At 43.5% G+C, this 23,186-nt stretch overlaps 1 protein-coding gene across 6 annotated transcripts in view; it reads right to left on the minus strand.

Annotated features, from left to right (window-relative positions):
• The window catches only part of BIN1 (bridging integrator 1), a gene marked incomplete at both ends in the record, with an annotated part of 83,494 nt that overhangs the window by 45,008 nt on the left and 15,300 nt on the right, over nt 1-23,186 (minus strand). For all 6 annotated transcript variants that reach the window (XM_079539101.1, XM_079539099.1, XM_079539097.1 and 3 more), the window contains one exon: nt 2,069-2,149. In XM_079539101.1, coding sequence (XP_079395227.1) covers nt 2,069-2,149 — 81 coding nt within the window. The remainder of the gene's footprint in view (nt 1-2,068; nt 2,150-23,186) is intronic.

Below are 23,186 nucleotides of genomic sequence, written 5' to 3' on the forward strand. Positions count from 1 at the left end.
AGAGTGATATCTGTTACCAACTTGAATGGAGAATGATCTGGAAAATGCAGTGCCTTCCCTTCACTCATCCACGATCTGGAAGGACTATAAGATGCCTTATAAAATGAGTAAACTATTTTTAGACCTGCTCACCACTCACTGACAGTCACCACCAGAGAATGCATGCCAGCATGACCCAGCACAGCCTTTAGAATCAGAGGAGCCTCTAACCAACTGAGCAAACAAGGCTACTGCCATAAGGCTATTTTTCAAAGTCCCTTCCTGTTTCAAAAACTTTCTGGTTGCAACCCAGCGAGTTCCACAGAACAGCTATTCTGTTACAGGTCTGCAGTGAAAGATCATCTTTCCTCCAGACTTAATGCTTCCGACTAGAGCACATTCTGTATGGAAAGGACACTGAGATCTCACGCACAGCCATACCACACCACATGTATGTAGTATATACATTCAAAACAAAAGTAAGGTTGTATATACACACATACAGTTAAAGGATTTTTCCCCTTTCTTATCAGCATAACACCTCTTCAATCTCAGATGACAATCCAGATAACTCACTATTACGATCCGCACTGTGAAATAGGTATTGCTTGCATTTATTTTACCAACAGGAAAACCACATGTCAAAACAAAACCAACAGACAACATGCAGAAAATGCCCAGCAGCCTCCGGATCCTCCAATAAATTGTTTGGACTGTCCTTGCAAAACAGGAAAACAAACTGAGCTGTAAGGAGTGTAGAGGCAGTAGTTCTTTGTTACGCTTCTCAATGCACCATTGGACTGATGGCTTTGGAAACTGAAAATCCATACCAAACAGATTTGAATCTAAGTTTTTCAGTTTTCCTTAAAAAGTAGATTCCCTAATTGTTGACAGTCTCAATAATGATAGGGAACAGTCACATCTGGTAATGTTATGTCCCCAGAAAGTAGCCAAACCGTATTCCTATGTGTACTAGAGAATTCCAAGGGTAGACATGCTGCAGAGATGTTACATGTAATTCTGAAGTAACAGCAACTATCTCTGCCAAGAAAATGATCATAAGTCTCCAGGAATCTGTAGTGAGCCCTGGTTAAATACAAGTCCAAGTCAGACTGAAAGATTTTCATTATATTCAGCTGTGGATAATCCCATCTCAGACAATTTTGGGACACAGATCCACATCTGCTGAGTCTAAACAGATACAATGCAGCTGCCACTAACAGCTCCAGAAAAAAGCCCCAACTATGCCAGGGCACAAAGGGTCTAAAGACCTTCTCCAGCACCACCTGCAGTTTGGGGTGGCACACACTTCCTGCTGTGAGCCAAGAGCAGCACTTTTCCTAGCATCAAGCCCACCAAGTTACAGTCAGCCTTGTAAACTCCCTGGGGCAATTGATGTAACCTTCCCTCATCTGGGTGCCTGAACATTACAGATACAACACACACCCAGGTCAAGAAGTAATCCTACTCCTGTCCATGGGAGGAGGGATTGCTACACTACTGAAATATTTGTGTGCTAGAATGTAAGTCAGAAGCAGAAACATAAAAGACTAAGGATTCAAGCTTGACTCAGTGATTGTGCAAAGATGGAGAGAAAGTTGCATATAGATCTTATCCATGGAAGGACATTTCTTTTTCTCCATTTGCTCTGTTCATCTCTCTTCCACCTTTTGTTGCACTTCAGGAACTTAATTTACTCTTGTTCCAGTTTGTTTTTTCAATTCTAATGTTTCCCCTCCTACCCATCTTTCAGAAAAAAATAATGTTTCTCCCTTACCTATGCGTCCAGCCCAGCAAACCAATTACACTGTGAAGTAGCTGTTAACTGAAGGAATTGTTCTGGCTGAAGTATTTTTTTCCCCTAAACTTTGGTCCAAAATATGCATTACTTTTCAGCATATACTCACTCCACGATAGGGGATTTGGAAGAGAGTGTGATTTCTCATGAGTGGACCATTAAGAATTGTGGGTCACTTCAATATGACTATGGCATCATTTAATGTAACATGCTCTAACTGCCTATTGCAGCAGATAATTAAAAACTAACGCTGAAACCCAGGGTGAAATTACATATCTCTAATTATTTTACCAGCTGCTTGTTGAAGTTCTGCACACACTGTTCAAACTGCTCATCTTTTGTTTCGTCTGCTTTCCCAAGCTTCTGAAGGACCTGTAGAAAGAGAGGGAAAAGATTAGAGACTTAGAACACAGAACAAAGATAGAACAAAGCAGACAAACAGAAGCCACTGCATGTTCTTGCTCATGAAGCTGTAAAGAAGGAAGGTTAAAAAAGTCTTCCTTATTCTTGTACTTAGAAGTTCTGCAGTATTTCTTCAAATAGTCACAGTTTGAAAAAGGATTTATAGATGACTCAGGATGAACTCTGACCTCTAATACTTTCCTCTACAGAAGAGCATGACTGAGGTTTGCTCTTCATGGGTCTAATGCACCTCCTGGACCAACATGAGACAAACCACATCCCTAACATGCTTTCATTTCTGTGGTTTTGCTCTTTTTGGTTTAACACGAGACTGGTCTAGACAGGGTGGGTTTTTGCTCTTGGAACAGCTGGACTGTGCTGCCCTAAAACACAGAAAGCTGTGTAGAGATGTCCTAGGAAAAAGACAATGGAAGGAGTAGTGAAAGTCTCATATTCTTCCCCCCTTTTCTCACAGTGCACATGCTTGGCAGGAACTGGCTGTTGAGAATATTTGGGGCCATGACACCATGAGCCTATGTGACACTATCACATTTGAGAGTGTCAGCAACCAGCCCTTTTCGTTTTCACTACAGCTCAGCTCCACACAGCCTGCAAAAAACTCCTTATCAGAGTACTTCCCTTATCACACTTCACTTCTAATGAACTCTGTGCAACTAAGTGGGTCACACTGGTGCCACGAACAAAGCACTTCACTTTCTGGGCAGGTCCCAGGCAAACTGCAGCTGCAGAAGAGGGCAGCAGTATTTGCTGTGCCTTAAGTAACTCCAGCAGCAGGGAGACAAGGATACAAACTACAGCTGGTTAAGCTTCATTACAACATCATTGTTAATCAAAAATAAAGCATTGTCTTATACTGCCAATGAAAAACACAGAAAAGTCTACTCAGTCCTCAATCACGTGAGATTCTGTAGAGCAAGAGGTGTGCAATAAAGAGGGAATGTTGAGGGAATGCTTGGACAAGAAAGGGAATGCTGGCTGCTAAGAGCGTGACTTCCAGAAAGGCAAAAATCACTGGAAAGCAGAAGTATCCTGCTCTGCTGAACACAACCGACCTTTATCCATAGATCTCAACCATTATGTTCAAAGGACTGAAGCAAGAACCTGCTTCAGCTTTTCTGTCATCAGTCCCTTCAGGGAGACCACCTGAATCAGCTTCCTCCAACCCCTTATACTACACATGGATCTTTTCAGAGAACGTAAAGAGGATTATGCTCCTGCAGGGCAAGGATTAGACTTCTATTTTCAGTTCCCAAAATGGCACTGTGAAGGTCCACGCAACAGGATGCAACATTCACCTACTGGCCCGCTCTCATCTTACTGCACAGGCAAGGAGGAAGGCATTTGTGTTAAGTCTGTGAGACTAATCTCAATTCCCCACTCCTACATAAACACACACATTCCCCAGCTTAGCCATGACTGCAGTAACTGACTCTAGAGCTGGGCACGAGTAATTAGTGCAGTCATTCAGCTTATAAATCCCTTTATTTAGTCTGGGATTGAATGTCCAGGAAGGAATCACCATTTTTTTTCCTGCTCAGCAGCCCCTCCTCAGCTCCAGGATTATTTGAGATATTCATGTGTAACCAAAGGTGAGAGGGAGACTCATATATATATATATGAAGACCACAGCTTGTGACTGAAAACCTTCTGAGTTAACTCAGGTGACAGCAGCAAGCATTGCAGCTATAAATGCTTAATGGGCTTCTAAGCTGTCTACATAGCAAGATGCAGACAGCACGATTATTCCCACCTTCCTCCAAACCCTTGGTACACACAAGTTTGCTGGAGACCAGAAGAAAAGCTGTCCTGTTTGGACAGGCAGAGTCCAGTACGTCGGCTACTAGTACCTACTTTGCTCACCTGCATCAGTGAAGGTGGGTATATGCCATGGGAACGCTGCTCCTGCTCAGGCTACATGCTTCTTTGCCATTCTAACAACTAGGAGAAGAATTCAATATGGATTCGTATTCCAGAAGCAGTATGGTGAACCTCTTCTAAGAACACTGCTCAAAGGCTTCAAGCTCAGTACTTCCTTATGCTACCAGATCTATTAGGGCAAGGACTGCCCAACAAATGTGTGACTTTCTAATTTCTAATACATGAAAAGCACCATCATACCAGAAGCGCCATCAGCAATGTTAAGCGCCTAGCAAAAACATAAGCTGCAAAGCCTGAGGAATGAAGTTTCTAATGAGAAGATCAAGAAAATTGCTGTGAATATAAAGCAGCTTTGTATGAGACAATACATCTGTCTGGCTAATCAGGAGACAAGATGCTTTCAGGCCTGGAGGGAAGGAAACTTTAACTTGAAGGAATCTGGAGTATGTCACTGAGGGTCAAAGGTTTAGAACAGCCTCAGTGCACCCATACCCACAGACTATTCTTTGAGATGGCCTGCCTTCCCGCTTCCCATACGTGTAAGGAGCTCATCTGCTGCCAGGGGGACAAGCACATCAGTCTGGGATCATCCAATCAGCTGGGAAGATCAGGCTCTGCACAGGTCCTACAAAACAACCAGGATTAGAAGGGGCCCAGCTCTCAATTTTCCTCCATTGCTACACAGAGGCTTGCACGCCATATCTGCAGGCCCTGTACAAAAGTCTCAGCTATGCAGTCTTCTGGTCCTTTTATTACATGCTATGGCACAACCCACACAGATGTCAAATCCAAATGCAATTTGAGCTGTATAAAATGATGGCTCCACAAGGCTGGCCCTCAAACCTACTCCCAGCTCTTCCAAGAGAGTAGAGCAGGCAAACTATAACAACAGATTCCCCCAGAGCCCCTACACCAAGCAGATGGTCCTGGGTGTGCTGCTAACTGAAGGCATGCCTTTTCTCTCTGCTAATAACCTGTGAGCTCACAGGACAACTCCCGTCCCCAGGCTGGTACATGCCGTCATAGGTCAGGCTATTCCGAGTGAGCCACGGCTGCTCCCTCCCTTCCCCTGTGACGGTCTCTAATCCCCCAGCTTGTTGCAAAGCCAGATGAAGTTCGGATGGAAACTTCAGGCTCTTTGATAGCTATTAATGGAGCAGATTTACCAGGGTAGGAGTCAGAACCCCACTGTGGCTCCCAAATCTCGGGGCAGATCAGAGATGGTGTGATCTGACAGCTGCTGTCTGGAGGCAAACCACACTAGGCAGCAGCATAGACGTGGCATTTAAAAGATTAAGCAGCAACTATGCTGGGCTCCTTGGTCTGCCCTTGACCTGAAAAGTCCCAATCCTGCATAAGGAAAGTAGCCATTTCAAGAAGATGCAAAGTTGGGTGAAAGAGGGAATACTTTCTGCAAATGAGGTGATTTTAAAAAGTACATTGTGGGATGAGTTTGAAAGGAGGTCCCCAGCCTCACTGCGGGCTCTAACCTTGGCTGTCCCAAAAATTCACAGTGACAAGATGAGGATGTCATCCCAGCCAACGTCTTTGGCCTCAGGCACCCAGTATATATTTGAACACAATTTCCTGTGTTACTCAGAAAACATGCCCCTTCTGACCATTCACTCGATCTGCAAGTGCCTGGCATTTCTCATAAACTAGGACTACAGGTGCCTGATCAACTACCACAACCTCTTCAAACAGAGCCAAAATTCCATTCCGTCTCCATTTTCTCTGCACTTCAATAAAGGCAACAAGGACCATGGGATTCAGATTGCAACTGAAGCTTTAAATTAAAAGCACCCAAGGATCCAGGGAGGTGAGATTAAGAGATAATAACACAACACATTCCTTTCCTATCAGGAATATATCTGTAATCCTGCTGTTGTGGCAAAGCTAACTGCAGTCAGTTTTGAATTGATACAGTCCAGGAAGAGAGATATGACAGAACTGCCAAAGAAGCCTGAATTCTTCTATATAAAAGATCTGACATTCTGCGAAGAAAAGGTATGGAATAGCCTTGAAAAACAGCACGTTTTATAGCAAGATGTACAGTTTGCTTAAGGAAATCTGAGCTGCAGGTTATTCTCAGCAGGAAGAATGTAAGATTATGACTTGACTGAGCTTTACTTAAGCAACCCAGTTTTGACAGATTTGAAAGGAAGCATCTCATCAGCTGCAATTCAACCACTTTTTCCAGGAGCACAGAAACAAGCACTCCCAAGAAGCAAATGGCCACACTCCATATATTGGTTCCCAGGCTCCTTTTTGAGCACAGGGCACACGGAATAGAGATCAGTTCCATGAATCAACTCTTCAATGTAGATCAGCAATCACCAATAAATCCAATCTATGAATCCTTAATTGAGCTAAGTTTCCCCCTGAAACACCAGAATTTAGGGTAGTCCAGCCCTGACAAAGAACCATGTTGCTAAGCCCACAGCCAGGGGAACTGAACCCTGCCAGACAACACCTTACTCCATGCTGCATCAAAGAAGCTGCCATCACATCTTACAGATACAGGCCCTCTGCTCCTAACTTCTTTCATCTCCTGACCTCTCCTCCCTCACAAATGCCTCTGACTTCTGCTGCATCTGTCAACCCCAGTGCAATACCTTCAATTATGAATAGGGTAAAGATCCAGAAAACAGTAACTAATTCTGAGTTGCAACAAATTGCACCCGTGGGAGTGGGTTAACTAACAACAGAACAAATCTTTCATCTCCATTCTCAGCCTTTTCTTCCATGGAGGATACTAAAATGGGTTTGGAAGAAAGCAGTCAAAAAGGAAAGCACAAAGCCACGTAACATAAGGTACAAAGGAAATTTCAGGTGCTGTTGAAGCATCATTTCCCCTCTGCCCCAGTGAGTGCCACTGAGCGACTTGCTCAGCCAAGCAGGTTAGCGCACAGAAAAGAACTTGGGTTTTGTGCTCAGGGAGAGAACCAGCAGGTAGGCCCAGCAGGGCAAGACCTCCTCTCCCTGTTCAGTACAATCAAGTCTCTCTGGAACAAATGGACAAAGGAGGCCAGGATGGACAGGAAGACACTCCCAGTGCCTTAGCACTGCATTTTAAATTGAGGAAGTTATTCCTGGGGGCTAGTCAACCAACAAGACCCTGAGATCACTGGACAATGGGAAAGGGCAGTTTCACGAAAAAAGGGAAGTTTAGCACGAACAGAACACCTCTTGTGTGCTTCTATATGCTGGCAAAGTTTAACAGATCCTGCAAAGGCAGGACGTGGGGAAATCAAGGTTCAATACAGCGTTTTGTTAGAGACTTCCTGTGTGGCCTTGGAAATCCACATCCAGTGTCACATCCATCCAGCTGGAAAGGGGAATGTTTGTTCAGCATGTCAGAGTGACTGAATTTATCCCTGGCATCCTGAGCTGGCAAATGGGAAACAGAAACAGAGGTGAGACAACCAGGATTTTGAGTGCTCAGCTCAAGTTATCCTGTTTATGATTTCACAGGTGTCCACCTCACTGAAGTCTGTGAGAGTTTGCATTTATTTGCCGTACTCTAAAACTGAGTCTAACTAGAAAAAAAAACATCTAAAAACATTTTGGTCACACTGTATGTCCTGAGCCTTCAACACTACCAATATAAAAATATGGTGACAGTGAGGAATTTAAAGCGTTACCACAGACTGAATAGAAATCCATCACTAATGACAGACCTCTCCAAAAAAATTAGGAAGTTAGATGACCATCTGAGGTGTGATTTGAGCAGGACTGATCCCACTCTGCATAGAAGAAGGATTTTCTAAGACCCTACCAGAGCTAGAGTTCCTGAATCTTGAAGATGACAACAAACAAAAGGTTCATCACTCAGTCTCTGAACGAATACTCTCCAAAAACACATCACTTCTTCCATATCGCTGCAACATACAGATAAACATGACTAGATAACAGCAAATACAGCTAGTCACAGAAACACACAGCTTTGCCGCCACCTTCCCTAAATGGCACTATATTGCAAAATACCCACAGCAAGGGTCATACTGCATGCCTTCGAGGCTCACCTCAAATATCTACCTCTGACAGCTGCTGAGGAGCACTCTCACCATTACCCACACCTCTAGGAAACACCTTTCAAATTTGACATGACTCAGTGTGGTCATATTGGATTGCCTTACAGCATCAACTCTCTTTGCTCACTCCACAGTCAATAAGGAGGAAAAACAAAACAAAACACAGATCCACTTTCTCATTCTCAATTACTGCAACTACCCCAGAATGGGCTCAGAAGCCGTTCAAGGCAATCACTTTCACCAGGCTGAAGTTAGCACCTTACAGATATACCCATGTCTCTGATCTCTGTGTGCCAGGTATAAAATACAACGTAGAAAAATGTGCAACAGGTGCAAGACTGTTTCCAATCTTGTAGCTGGAAATGATGGTCATCCTTATGGCTGGGTCATAAGTGAGTAGTGTCTGTAAAAAAAAAAAGGGTACACAAAAGACCTGTTCTAGTTTTGTAGCTTCATGTTGCGCCACCCTCGTCTAAGAATGCCTGCTTTATTTCTGTATTTTCCTTTGAATACTCTGCTGAAGGCCTTTTTTTTTTTTTTTTTTTTTGGTGAAGCATAAAAAGGGGATTGTTTGGCTTCAATAAATTCTTTTTCTGTAGCAGTTGCAATCCTCCATCCAAACTCAGAGGTTTTAACTGAAGAAACTGCAGGGCAACAACCTGCAGTGATAGCCCTTTGAGGATGAGCTATTCCTGACTGCACCATGCACTTCACCCAAGATTTCAAACAAATCAAAATCACTGCGCTCAGTTTCTCCTTGTGGGCTAAGGCAGCTAACATCCATCCTAAACTGATGAAAGAGTCAGCTAGCCGCTGCACAGAACACCTTAGTGTTCAAAAACAAAAGTAGGAAGATGTAGAAACACATTCATCAACATTGGTACAGAGTGGATATTCTGTTTTCTTACAGTAACAGCACCACAAGAGACGATTTATATTTGCATTCTGCATGTCTGCACTCTTTATATTGCATTCTGATTTATATTTGCATTCTATATTTGCAGAATGTGTACATCGGTTTACCTTTGTGTACAAAGGTACATCGATTACCTCACAGTATTTGTTAGGAAAACTAACTGGAGCAAGCTCCTGACCTCTCCCCTCTTAAAACTCTTCCTCCAGTGATTGGCTCCCTTTGGATTGGGGATGCTTTTTTCAAGTTACAGGCTATAGACCATGGGATTGACATCACTCATAGTGCTCACTGTTCGTATCACTATAAAGCGTCCTAAGACCATAGGCAAACACAATGAAGAGTTACTCCGAACTCTCAGACAAGTTCAGCCCAAGCCCAGTCAACCCAGATGATGTCAAGCTGCTCCCACACACACAAGAATTGCTGTTCTGCCATACCAATGGGCAGAGCTCTGTGCACAAGGTAAAGAGCCGTCTTGGATTCTCCTTGCTCACTGCCAGGATTATTTTCATCACCAAGGTTACCCACTCCTCTCTTCCTATTGCTCTGTCAGCACTTAAAATAACACTTGCTGACCCACTCTCCATCCTGGAATGACCAACATCTCTGAGAATCAGCACAGACAGCCTCTTTGTCACTGCAGTCTGCACCATGTTCCAACCGAGCCCCATTGCTACCTCACTTACAGTAACCAACTCTTTCTGAGGGTGGTACTTTGCTTTCATTTTCCAACCTGTGATCAAATCACTTTTCTAAATTGGGCTTTGACATTTTCCTGCCTTAATGCCACTCACTCCAAAAAAGCCTTGGTTACCAACATCTGCCAATGTCTCCAACTATAGTATATTGTCAACATATTTACTAAAAGAAAAAGGACCACTATCTTCTGAGGACAGCAGAAGCTGAATTTTCCATTTTCAGAGAGATCAAGTATATCAAAGCACAGCACAAAGACGACAGAATAATTTTCACCAGCTTCATTCTGCTTCCTCTGAGTCAGGAGAGCAATTTCATAAACTCATCTGGGGTACTTCGAAGGCCCTCCTTCATCACTAAAAATAATGACATTCAGCCTCAGTAGCCTTTACACATTACCTATAGGACAGGCAGGAATTCACTAAGTCCACAGGTTATACTTGGTGCACTGATGTTTTGTCAGCATATATTAGCACTTTGATGAACCCAAGAAAGGTTATGTACACTGTTATGGAAGGCAAAGCCACAAAATTGTTTACTGTACAGAATAATGTCAACATTGATAGTGTTTCAACATAGTTATTTTATCCATCCAGCCTACAGGTTTCAGAGAGACAAATTCTCCAAAAGACTGCAGAACCCACCAAATCCTCACCATCAAGAAATAAGCAGTTATATATCGAAAACGGTAAGTTAAAAAGCCATTAAGAAGCCTGAAATCTCCTGCCTCCAAATAATTAACAAGTCTACTCTCTCCCTCTCTTTGCATGCAACTATAGGTTACTATTTATGGGAGGCATAACAGCTCATCTGTCTACAGGTCTAAGCACTAGAAATCCATTGTCCATGGTTCAAAACATAACTTCAAAACATAAACCAAGACATAGTTGCAGCTTGCGTTTTTAGCTGCTACCCACTAGAGAGCCATTTGGGTTGGTTTTCTTTGTAAAGAAATAGGGTGTTTCCAAAATAGCTGCCTGATCTCTGCAATCCTCTTCTCCAGGTGGAGGCTGGAGTATTCCTTTGTTGCTTTAATACACTGCCGGAGTGCTCCGAGAGCACGAAGCCAATAGCTTCCACCTTGCCTTTCTCTGACAATATTATGCTTACAGCTGCAGTATCTCTCAATCTACTACAACAGAGCCCTTTTTATCCTCCCATCTTTGACCATACAAGTACAGCATGTCAACGCTATCTGGCAGGCATTACACAAGCAGGGAAGAAGGCAATGTTAAACCCATCGGGCTACACGTCCTGCCTCTCATGGACTAGATCTCCCTGCAACACCTCTGCAGTTTCCTTGCATTACACACTAGAAGCATGCAATCAGTGAAAAACACACAAGAAGACTTCTGAAATTTGCCTTTATTTCAATATATATCCTTTAAAGGAACAGTGTAGCATGTAGCCGGTATCTGGGGGAGATATTTTTGAAGCACAAGGCCATAACTGATGATGACCTCTTCAGTATTCTACATAAGCTCCTAAGACACTTTCAGGAACTTGAACTAACAGTTTCTCCTATACTTCTTACAACGGTTTTCAAGTGCTGGCATGCAGACAGCTCCACAAGCACAGTACTGATATGCACCTAGCACACTATTAATGCCCACATCACTGAGCTACATGTGTAACTTAGCAAGCTTCATTGGTTGATTCTCAGCTTTCCACAGATGAGCAGTGGGACTCTTTCTCCAAGGCATGGAATCGGTTCTGAAACCAAAGGGCACAGGAAATACCAGGTAGTAAATCTGTGCTAATTCCTGCCTCATACAGACTCATTAAGAAGATAAAGATGACATTCAACTGTATGCAATCCGTCAATTTTTGTGGCATCTGCCTTGGCAAAAAGCCTGTAAATAACATGATGTTTTGAGGAAACAGATAAGTTCTATAGGAATTGCTTTTATTAGGGAACAGTGTCACTCACAGTACTTTTAAACAGCTACATTTCAAAGAAAAAGTTCAAGAAAAAAAAACAAACAACCCTGCCTAGAATGACAAGCTCAGATCTTCCCAGTGCTATTGGGAAACTCTACCATGAGCACATTCTTCACCTCAAACAGTAATTAAAAAGTAATAATAATGAAATAATTGCTCCTTTAAGAGTAGGATCTCCAATTTTCTTTTATTAAGTGTTCTAGGAAAACTCCAAAACATTATTGCAAAGAATGTTAAAATTGGGAACCTTTAGGTCTTCTAGGACACCCTACAGCAACACTCTCTCAGTGGTCAACTCTGAAATGACACTGCCCAGAAGTCAGCATTATTATTATTATTATTATTTTTTAAGTTGCATGACCAGCCCCTAGATTTTCTAAAGTTCAAGAGCAGGTTATGAAGCATAAGTCCATTCTTCCTAACAGTGATTACTGCTAACATAACCACAACGAGGCAGGGTTGCTCTATTAGCTAACAGTAAAGTAGATACTGCATTTGATGATTTCTGTAGGGCAATCACACAAACTCTATGCCAGGACCACCCGACCAGCCTGAAACCAAATGCTTCCAACACTGCAAAGGCCAGATCCAGAGTGCTTCACTGTCTTTTGACAACAGCACAATTAAAAAGTGAGGGGCACAAGGACAACTGGTATACGCAAATCAGGTTTGCTACAAGCTACACACTGCTTGAGGTCACAGCTGTAGAGAATGGGCTCCCCCATACCACACTGCCCTGCCTATATCAGGCACACATTTACAGGCAGTGTGAAAGGGGAAGCTGGCTCCATGTTGCCAGTCACGTCTGTGTGCCCAGAGCAGGTGGTGACAACTGAGTTCAGCTGCTCCCTCTCCCCAGCATAGTTCTGGGCAGACTTCTCAGGTGTCATTTTCACGTGTGGCAGAAGATGGAAAGGCCAAACTCATCCAACTCAGCTCCTTCTCCTTTGATTTTAGAGAATGCTCTGACAACATTAATGAGGACAGAAAGAGTGCTGTGCAGCAACAAGTCACACTTGCACCAGACAACGGGGTTTGCTGTACCTCTATCTGCTAGTCTGGCACATTAACAAGGCAACTCAAAGCCTTATTTTCCATAGAAAAAAAGAGGAGCAAAAAATAGAGGGCTTCTTCACACTCTAGCTCAGCATCAAATCTGCAAAATCCATAAGTAGGGTACAGAACGCAGCAATTCAAGGAAAGACGTTTGTATTGCTTGTCCTCCCCTCTCAAACCTTAACATCAGCATCTCCCAACCAAGGCGAAACATGAAGTACGCCTACTTATCAGCCCAGTCGCTTCTGTCCTTCATGCAGTTTCCAGTTCTCAGATAACCAAATCTGATTTGAGCTCAGCAGCTTTTATTTTTGACAGTGGTCTCAGAGCTCACTTACCAGTTTAGGCTGAGAAGGCTCTCTGCCCAACGCTGGGTGCCGACAGATGATGAATATACGACAGACAAGTGGATGTGGACACTGAATATATTACAGACAAGTGGGCATGAGCTGTCACTCTCAAAGGAGAAGGAAAAGGCACACTGAGGAAACTTTCCACTGTGCTGATAGACTCCCTCTTCTCCACACACCTGCGTACCATGATCGAGAAAATCAAAGACTACTGATGATATTATGAGTGCCACCGCATGCTTGGTGTGCTTGCATCACTGTTCACCACATGCAGCTTCAAGGAAAGAGGCTTTCTTGTTCCAGATGTTTGATTACAGCGGGATTCTGAGCCTGAGGTTTTGCCTTCAAACCTGCTGCAGCACTGATGCACAGCCATGCTAAAAGGAATGAATCTGGACCATGTGTCTGGCTTAGCAAACGGCAACAGGTTTGCAAAGCACATGGGACTGAAAATCCTCGAGTCTGCTGCAGATAAAAGATGCAGCTCACTTGACAGGTATCAAGCAACAGCATAAAACGCTGTTAGTTCTGCTTACGTAAGTGCAGCTTTGCAACTTGAATGGAAGGAGGAAAGGAAGTGTAAAGAGAGAGCAAGAATAGCAAAAAAAACCTTCCCAACAAATCTTTCCCCACCCAACACAGGTTGTCAATTGTTTCTGATGAGGAACTCACAAGCTTTCCTTCCCTATGATGGATGGTTGAAAGGGAATAGGAGAAAGAATGTTTTATTTCCTCCAAAGTCTGAAGGAAGGTTCACCAAGAAGCAAAGCTTTTGAAAGAATAATACAGATGCATGGAAAGACACAGTCTCAGCAGTCAGCTCAGATCATACTCTATTTCCAGATGACTTATGGACATACACCCATCCTACATGTCTTTATCTGTGCACAGCTGGGGCTAAAGCTACCAGCCAGCTCCAAGCACAGCTTGCCCAAAAAAAGACAACACTAAACAGTCCTATAGCTATAAGTATTGATCATATATTTTGTGAGAGTGAAACAAAAGCATCAAAATAGGTAATAATCCCTCAAACACATGGATACCTTCAACAATGCACAGCAACCAGATCATAAAATGCATGCAAGCTGAATGTCCCTCTCATCCACAATCTAGCCAGAGTTTGAAATTCCTCTTCCATTTCTATTTAGAGGTCCTCTCCTGCTTTTATATCTTATTAAGCACACGCAGGAAGGCAAACACAGAAATCACCATCTAAATTTAGACCAGAGAAGTCAGCTTTGCTGTAAATGTCATCAGATTTAACCACTGGCTGGGAGGAGAGCGAGTTTGTGTTGCTGTCAGTCAAAAGTCAGGCACAGACATATTGCTGTATCGAACACCATTGTCAGCTGTCTCCTCCAAAGCAAATGCAGAATCTATTCTCAGAACCCAATGAGTCCTTACTGCAGCCATTAATAACCAAGGAAACTGTCAGCAGCCTGCACCTCTCCCACTCCCTGCACTTCATGTCACAGCCTCAGAGAGAATTAAAACTCCATGGGGACCTGCATCACTTGTGAAAAATGGAAACATCTTTTATGTGAATTAGTGCACTTGCCTCCAGTCTGCAGAATCCTATGCAGAAGCAAACTTAGCCGAGCCTGAACTCAGCTCACTGATTCACTCAGACATCTACTGTGGAGCTGACATTTGATTTTTGCCTCCTCCCCACAAACTGCATCCTACTACAGAGTGGGAGAGAAGCTGCCTTTCACCTGCAGCCTTTCATCCCTCAAAAGGACCCGTATGACTTTTTAGGAAACAGATTCGCAGACACTGGGAACAAGTTCCATTGCTTTTGGCTAAATGATCCATGTTTATGAGAATGCTTGCAGACAAAACCCAGCCCCTTCAACTTGGCCTGCACCACAGACACAAAAGGCTGCACAAAAGGCTCAAGAGATGCCACCCACATCCCACCTCCTGGCTCACTGGCACTGATCTCTCTATTCACCGTACTCACACACTTCTATCACACATCTAGGGCACTCCAGTATCACCACTTGTTACAATCACCACAGTTGTGAGAGATCCCATCTCCTGCAAAAGAAGTTGAGCATGCACTTCTCACCCTCTCTACATGGATAAATCAATCCTTTGCATGTTTTCTGAAGGGTTTCAAGGGGCTTTTTGGAAATGCAACAGGAATTAGAGCCTGGACTTGTTTCCTCCTGCAGCAGTCAGTTGTCAGAGCCCCTTTTAAACCTCTTGAGCTGCTATGAAGCAGACCCATACACTTATCACAGACAGATAATAAAGAAGAGGAGAGAAATCAAAAGTTATAAAGAAGCTAAATTGCCCTGACAGGAATTATTAACCCCAGTTACATTCTCATTAAAAGTGAAGACCTTGACTTGTTAAAGTGCAACTCCCTGTTCCATGCCATTATTGGATAAACTAAAGCCTGCTGGTACTTACATGGATTACTGTTTTTCATTTAAAGAAAATAGGAAGCTTGAAATAAATAGAAATAAAGGTATTTTAGTCTGTGTCTAGAACAGTGTGCACACCAGACTTGTAGCATCATCACTGCTTAAGATCTGCTTAAGAGAAAGGGGAATGTCTGTGTTGCAATACACACCTCTTTAGCGTGGATTCTGTTCATTATGGGGACTTGCCTACCTATTAACACCATAAAGCATTCAGTTCTCATGTTGAAGCAATCCTGAACTCAATCAATAACTGCAATCTATAAATTCATGAGTGAAAAAAAGTCCAAGAGTCAGAAAGGAACCTGCCTTACAAGAGAAAATTTGATAGACTTTGTAGCTTCAGCCATGATATCCATAGTCCTCACACCAGAAGCTCAGGCCAACTCTGGGTTCATCACAGAGCTAAGTAGAAAGCATTCCTTTCTCTCTGCTACAGTGCTTTCTTTCTGTAGAAAGGCCTGATTTTGACAAAGTTTTCAGCCACATTGTCATAATAGTGAAAATGCTTTCATATCAACCCAGTTAACACCAGATTAAAGACCACCTGACTTGTTCTGTGAGTCATTTGGTGCTAATCTTGTTATATGTGCTAACAATAAAGTCAAAAGCTTGCCCAGAGCCTAGAGGCCTTACTGACCTTCTGTGGTTAAACCATGCATATTTCTAGAACCAACAACCCCCATGGGAAGAAGGCCACAACTGCATCTTGTTCCTGCAGTCCCCCTCTTATACCAGAGCTTGTTTGCAATGGATAATCAGCCGCCACAGTGAAAAAGGCACCAGGTTGTGATCTTGACGTAGAATCACTATAGAGCATCTGAACTGCCAGAAATCCATCCTGTTGTTCAGTTGGCTCTACTGTAGCTCTGGGAGACATACATCATCATCATCATCATCATCACAAAGTCGTATGTGAAATCCAGACAGTAAGAAAGAAAACGAGCTTTTGTGCTGCTGTCAAACAGGATACATATATACATTTTGTTCAAGTTAACGACACAAGTGACCTATTACACATTAACTGCCTCCAGACACATTATCCACAAGTACAACCTTAGATAATCAATGTCTAAACAGCTTTTTGACAAGCTTCTGATTATGACAATGGAATTTCTCCTCACTGTAAGTCAACAATTTAAGTACCATTATTCCACATTATTATGTGCAAGTCAGTTTGTTCGTTCTTGTCCCACAGCTTAAACACAACAGGGGCTTTTTCCATTTGCCTGGCCCCTTTCAGAAGAATTGCTCCATTCTTACCATGAGATCTCCTTTCTGCTTTAACATAACCAGCTTTACCCCCAAGATTTTCTCATTCAGTTCCTGTTCTTCTGCTGCTGCAATATCAGGGAAGAACCAGCGAAAGAAGGGAACTAAGATTTCAATAACCGAAGTGATTTAAGGTTTTGTTCAGCTACTCAGAAAACTGAATGCCCAGAGAAAAAAAGCTAAAGAGCAGAGTCCAGATCTGTGTGAGCCCCACTCAGGTTTTAGCCCATCACCACAGATGTGCTTCAGCAGGCACGGACCAATTCAGACCTGGGCCAAGAGGACTCCAGTCACAGGAGACTCCTAAGAACCAAATATGAGTTTGAGCCCACTTTGCCAGTGCCTTGGTCAGTTTTGGGGTTTGTAACCCCTAGAAACATTTTCCTGTGAGACACCACAGACCCTTCACAAGCTTCCTGTATGCAGATATTTGCTGTGCAAAGAGAAATACATTCAATTGAGTCACAGTTCGCAGATCCCTTAACAAAATTATCCATCAAATAGCAGGAACTGCTAACTGTAGTCACCCCATTTCTTGGTTTCCCTGCCAGAAAGTCAGGATGGCTGAACTAAGCTGATGTGGAGGGATAATCCTCTCAAACACAAAATATGTTATCTTGCATTATTCACACACCCAGGAATATGGGATTCACCTTCCACTGGCTCTGCATGGGTGGGAAAAGGAAGGAGGAAGGAAATATACTTATATTGAACTAATGTATAAGTTACCAGACACATCAGAAAATAAGGACTTACACTATATCATTAAAGTGATTTTTATTTTGTTTTGGATTAGAAAAGCAGAGGCTTCAACACACTCCCTGTGGCACTGTAAAATGAGCTCCTAGGAAGGCACAGCATCACAAGCTTCATACCTAGGCCCAAGAGGCCCACAGCAGAGCAGAGCCAACCCCAATGCACCATCCAGAGTACAAACACACTGCTTTCACATCCTGCTCATTGCTGCTCCTCCCTAACCCCAGACTGACTCAGTACTCATCAGGACAGCATCTCTGCCTCCAGTCCAGAAGTTGCCATGTCATGGGAGCTGGACATATCTCAAAACTTTCTGCTGATGGCAGGACACCAAACCTGACACTTCCATTGCTTTTTTTTTTTTTTTTCCTCCAAATCTGAATTAAGAATGCTGGATTTATGAGAAAAGGGGAAAGACATCTCGGAGGGGAAAAAAATTGGAAGTGAAAGCAGCAATGGAAAGAAAAGCATGTCCTTCAGGTCCTCCTGCATGAGTAGCCAGGTGCTTCAAATGATGCAGAAGCCATCAACATGATGATGCCCAGCCTGACACACTGCTACCTACTCAGAATCTCCAAGTGCAGCAAACACAGAGGAGATATCTAACTAAGCAGCAAGGCCGAAAGACCACAGGCTGAAATTACAGATCTGGCAATAAACACTGGAGAATATTCCTTGATTTCCAGCATGTGGTCTGCAGACTTCAAGACCCACCATGGAAAGCATGCTTCTTTTCCCAATTCCCAACCACAGAGCTATTGCAGGCCAGCTGTCTGAACAAAGCACATCCTAGGTTATGCTTCCAGTGATGCCCTGCACCAGGCATTAGGCCCAGGCATTAAGCCCACACTCGCACACACACGTGTCGTGGCAGCAAGCAGGCAGGGAAGCACCTCCCTACTCAGCACGCAGTGTCAGCAGGACACGTGCTAGCCCACACAGATGTCTTCCCAGCACAATCACATCAGCCTCCTGGGCAGCTCCTACATACTAATTTTGGCTTGCCATGATTTTAATGGATATGAATAATGACAGCAACCAGCAAGTGTTCCATAGCTGCTGTTATCCACACCAGTAGCTCAGAAAAAATAAGTGCTACGTATGCACACTGCTCCGTGCCTTCATCCCCCATGAGGCAAGTGCCATCTCTGCATACTTCTATTATCGCCTGTGAGGAAGTACAGGCATTGAGGCTACTCTCAGAACCTGCCTGGTTCCTCAATCACAGTGGATGATGCTGCAGTACCTGCTTGGCATGTGAGATGGTCTTTCACAGGCTGAACATAAGCTTTTGATATTTTGTTAGCAAGAATCACGCTCTGCCACTTCCCTTCCCCATCAGCCAGAGAATAAAACCTCCCTTCTGCACCCTACCCTGCCCACAGCTCTCACTTCCCCCTCCTCAAAGAGCCCTGTGACTGCAGCCAAGCACAGAGAGGAACCAGGGGGCTCCCACCACCAGGCAGAGCAGAAAATTGAGCAGGATGAACACTTTGTACCTGGGGGAGTTACTCAGCTTGTGCCCCTGCTCCCAAGCTGCTTCTCAGCCTCTTCACCCCAGCAACCATTGGACTTTGGCATTAGTGCTGTGCAGCCCGCAGAGCACTGAAAGTATTAAATGCTAGGACTGCTTGAACAAAGGCAGGTTTTAGGAGAAAAAAAAAAAAAAAAAAAAAAATAAATGAGATTCAGCTGCACAAAGCACTTTAACGATGAAGACAGAAGAGAAATGAGGAACAAAGTCCATTTGCTCGCTATCTGCATCTAGCAATAGAAGGTCACATTAATACAATATTTACCCTCCTCCTCTGCAAGCTTCCCAACATCAGTATGCTCACTGCTCATTCCTCTTCTCTCTCCCAGAAGACGACAATCAGAATTCCTCCCAGTTGAGGCGGGAGCCCTGAGCTGAGGAACAAACATCCCAGGAGGCAGCGCCATCCCTGCATGATACCCCAGAACCAGGCAAGTGTGGAGAAGCACATCCGCATTGGGCTGCAGCTCTCAGCACAAGCAGCCTTTGTCTACAGGTGGCTTCCATCACAGCCATGCCACTGTCAACAGGGACCCATTCCAGCAGCACTCAGAAACAGAATTAAGGAAAGAATAGGCTGTGCTGCTCCCAGCTCCCAGGCACCACACGTTGAGGGATGAAGACTCTGAAGGTCACCATCTCAGAAACCTTCAGGAACTTGCTAGGAAACCTAGCAGAAACCATCTTCTGTAGAGACTTTGTACACATAAAACATTCAAAACTTGCTACCTAACCACTCCTGGGGAGAAGGCTGCTGGTTACAAGTTTCCTGTAAGAAACACCAGGACTCTCTTTAGAAGTACATCCTCCAGCAGAGACAGGTAGAGCATTATCTCAGCCCTCACTTCTAGAACAGAACAGTCCTGCTTGGTGGATAAAATGAAGCTTAGCCTGGGCTTGCAGAATTACAGAGCATGGAGGAGACCATGGAGGAGCCTTAGCAGAGGCCTCAGTTTCAGGAACACTTGGAGCTTTCCCAACACAGCCACTGAAACAATATTTCCCACTCGTTTCTGCCTCTACATACCACTGTCTTCCTTTGTGCTAACCCAAGCATTTAAACAGCCATGGACTGAACTGGATTGAGAAAGAAACCTTAATTAAAAATAGCGATACGGACCAGGCTCAGAAGAAACCAGTTGTCTCCCATTTCCCAGTCTGGCTAACAAGGAGTGGAAGTGATTTCCTCAGCAGCAGTGCCTACTCACACTTTCTCACAAAGCACTGGGCCATTGCTTTCATTAAGTTGCACCAACTGAGAAGAAGTATCTTTGGCTAATGGGCTAGATGCAGTGCCTGCACTGACTGAATACAACACCCCATTTCTATTCATGGAGGCCCTGGAAATTATCAAGATTTAGACTTGCCAAACTTATATTTGAACAGAACTGAAAATTCACTCTCTTTAGAAATGAGGAAGAACCACAGCCAAATCTTTTCCTGTTCAAACATAAGCTGATGAATTTTGGCATTTGCGTTTAAATTATTCAAAAAGCCACTACCAACAACAAAAACACCCACACTCATTTATGCAAAGGAGATGGAAATAAATTAGCTAGCCACATTCTCAGGTTAACCTCACTCAATCGTTAAGTGTTTTAGGAACAAGTTTATTTACTGAAAACTCTGGTTTCATATACCAAGAATTTGTTTGTTTGTTTGTTTTAAACCAAACCACAGCTTTTGCACTTTCTATAATGCATCAATGTTTCAGTGAGGTCCAAACGAGGGGAAAAAAAACACCACGGGAATCTCCTGTTCTAAACTACATACACTATGACCCAAAATTATAGAGATAAATCTGTAATGGCAAAACTCCAAAGCACTTCTTTGTGTGTAGCTTACATCTAGCAGTTCCAGTTAAAATTAAAATAAATAATCATACAACTTCAGGACAGACAACCCTGTTTGGATCATCTACCAGAAAGCCTAAAATCCTGCAAGTAAGAAAGTATTTGAGAGAAATGCAGAATCCAGAGGCTTCACAGGCATTATAAACTCACTGCTTCAAGGGTCATATCAGCTGAGTCACCTAAGTATCCAAGGTCCCTAATTTCATACAACCACTCCAATGCACAGAGACTACTGTACACTGCCCCAGTGTCTCTAACTAAAGTTCTAGATGAGAGAAGAGCCAATGCAGCTCAGTAAGTTATTTCCTCACTAACAACCAGAGGCCTGTTATTAAATGCAAGCTAGAATCAGAGAGACAGCCTTATTTGGATTCTGGCCTGGTTGCAGAACTGCCACAGGCTAAGCTTAAAAATGCTGGGAAGAGAAAAAAAAGTATAGCAAGATGAACTTAAAACAACTATTAAAAACACTACAGTTGAACAACATGAATGCTTAGAAGCAAGTGTTACCTTGAAAAAGGTATGGTTGCCTATGTTTGCCTATTTCATGTCTAGAATGAGAGAAAGGAAAATCCAAAGAGCAGCTGTCACCTCCAACAGCTCAGTTTTTCCTCAGAGAAGGAAAACTCCCAAAGCAGAAGCGCTACAACAAAAGGCAGCCAGCGCCTTAGCAACATGAGCAGGTTCTGTGGGATCCCTTAGATATCACTGGGGAAAGCTCTCCTTGCTAGCTGCCTGGGAAGGGCATCCAGGCTTGGGGCACCTGGCTTCCTACCATGTGCAGCAATGGCTGGAAGTTACAGTATGGGAAAAGAAGGAAGTGGCTGAGGAACCTCCATGGTGTGCAGGTGTCCTGATGTTAGCAGGAACTCAGGTGCTTTGCCAAGCAGATATAGGGAAAGAAACATATGCAACTTCAGAGCTGACCACCAGTACCCCATGTCACCAACATCCATCTTCAGCTGCAGCTACTTTTCCATGTACACATGCACCCATAAGTTTAAGTGAAGTATAAAGATGCCTTCTTCCGAAACGAGCACAACTTCCCTTCATATCAGAAGAAACAATGCATCACACAAAACATTGGTACTGCCCCAGTGCACTGCCAGCACAAAACAAACCAAAGATGCTGGCTGAAGGCAAGCAGCCTGTTTCTGCCAGTCTTCACTACCACAAACAACACAGGCATAATGAATTCCTGCTACAGAGAGCAGGACAGCCTTATCTGCATTGTAACAATGCTGCCAGGAGAGTACTCAACATATGACGGCTTGCTGCACCAGGCAGCATACACATATTCAAGGATTTTTCCACTCCAACACAGAATCACTTCCTCTTTACCCTTTGCAGATATCAGAGCAAGACCACCTGAGAACAAATAACTTGACTGTGGCAATGTAACAGCACTAAGGAGTAAACCTAAGTTAAATTATAGGTCAGTACATTAACCATCATTACAGAAGGAATGGAGAAACTGACACAGTCCTCCTTAAAATCAGGAAAAGGGGCACTGAAAAATTGCCTGCGTCACAGATAGTTTGGGTTTGTACAGTTCACAGTGCCTTTTTGTATCATAACCTTGCCCTTCTATCAGAATAAGGTTTGTGTTTACACATAGTGCTTGAGGAAGCACGATAAAAATGAAGTGTATGATTTCACAGCTCCTGAACATTGTTCCTTACCACTGCTGAGACTGTTGTGTTATCAGTACACATTTGCAAGATAAGATTTCTGACATACAGTCAAGCCCAGCCATTGCTGGAGGAAACAAAGATGTTGACTGTGTTCTGACTCTCTTTCAGCCTTCCAGGTTCCAAGAGCTGGGTGATGGCAGAACAAAAAACATAGCATACTTTGCTAACCTCAAGGCAGCTTTGCACAGGCTGAATCTCAGCCACACAGGGCCTTTTCCTTCCAAAAAGCAAGGACACCAACTGTGCAGCAAAGCCAATCTAACAGGTTCAAAGGCATTCCCATATAGTAATTCTCATGGTGAGACTTACTGCTTGGCAGAAACAGGATTAAAACTTACAGGACAAGTATGTCTTGGGACTGGTCCCAAGATACACTAAGACAGGTAAATACAAACTAACTCCTCTGAACCCCTCTTTTTTTTTTTTTTTAAACCCTTCTCATATGGCTACAAGAATTAGAGCCAAAACCCAAAGAACCCAGTTACATCAGTCCAGCAAACTGACAAACCGAAGGACAGGGGAGCTGACTGATCTCATTTCCTCCTCTTTCCCTGCAAGACTCTCCCAGAGTATTACA

Source organism: Tetrao urogallus, assembly GCF_951394365.1.
Source record: "Tetrao urogallus genome assembly, chromosome: 8".
Classification (NCBI taxonomy): domain Eukaryota; kingdom Metazoa; phylum Chordata; class Aves; order Galliformes; family Phasianidae; genus Tetrao; species Tetrao urogallus.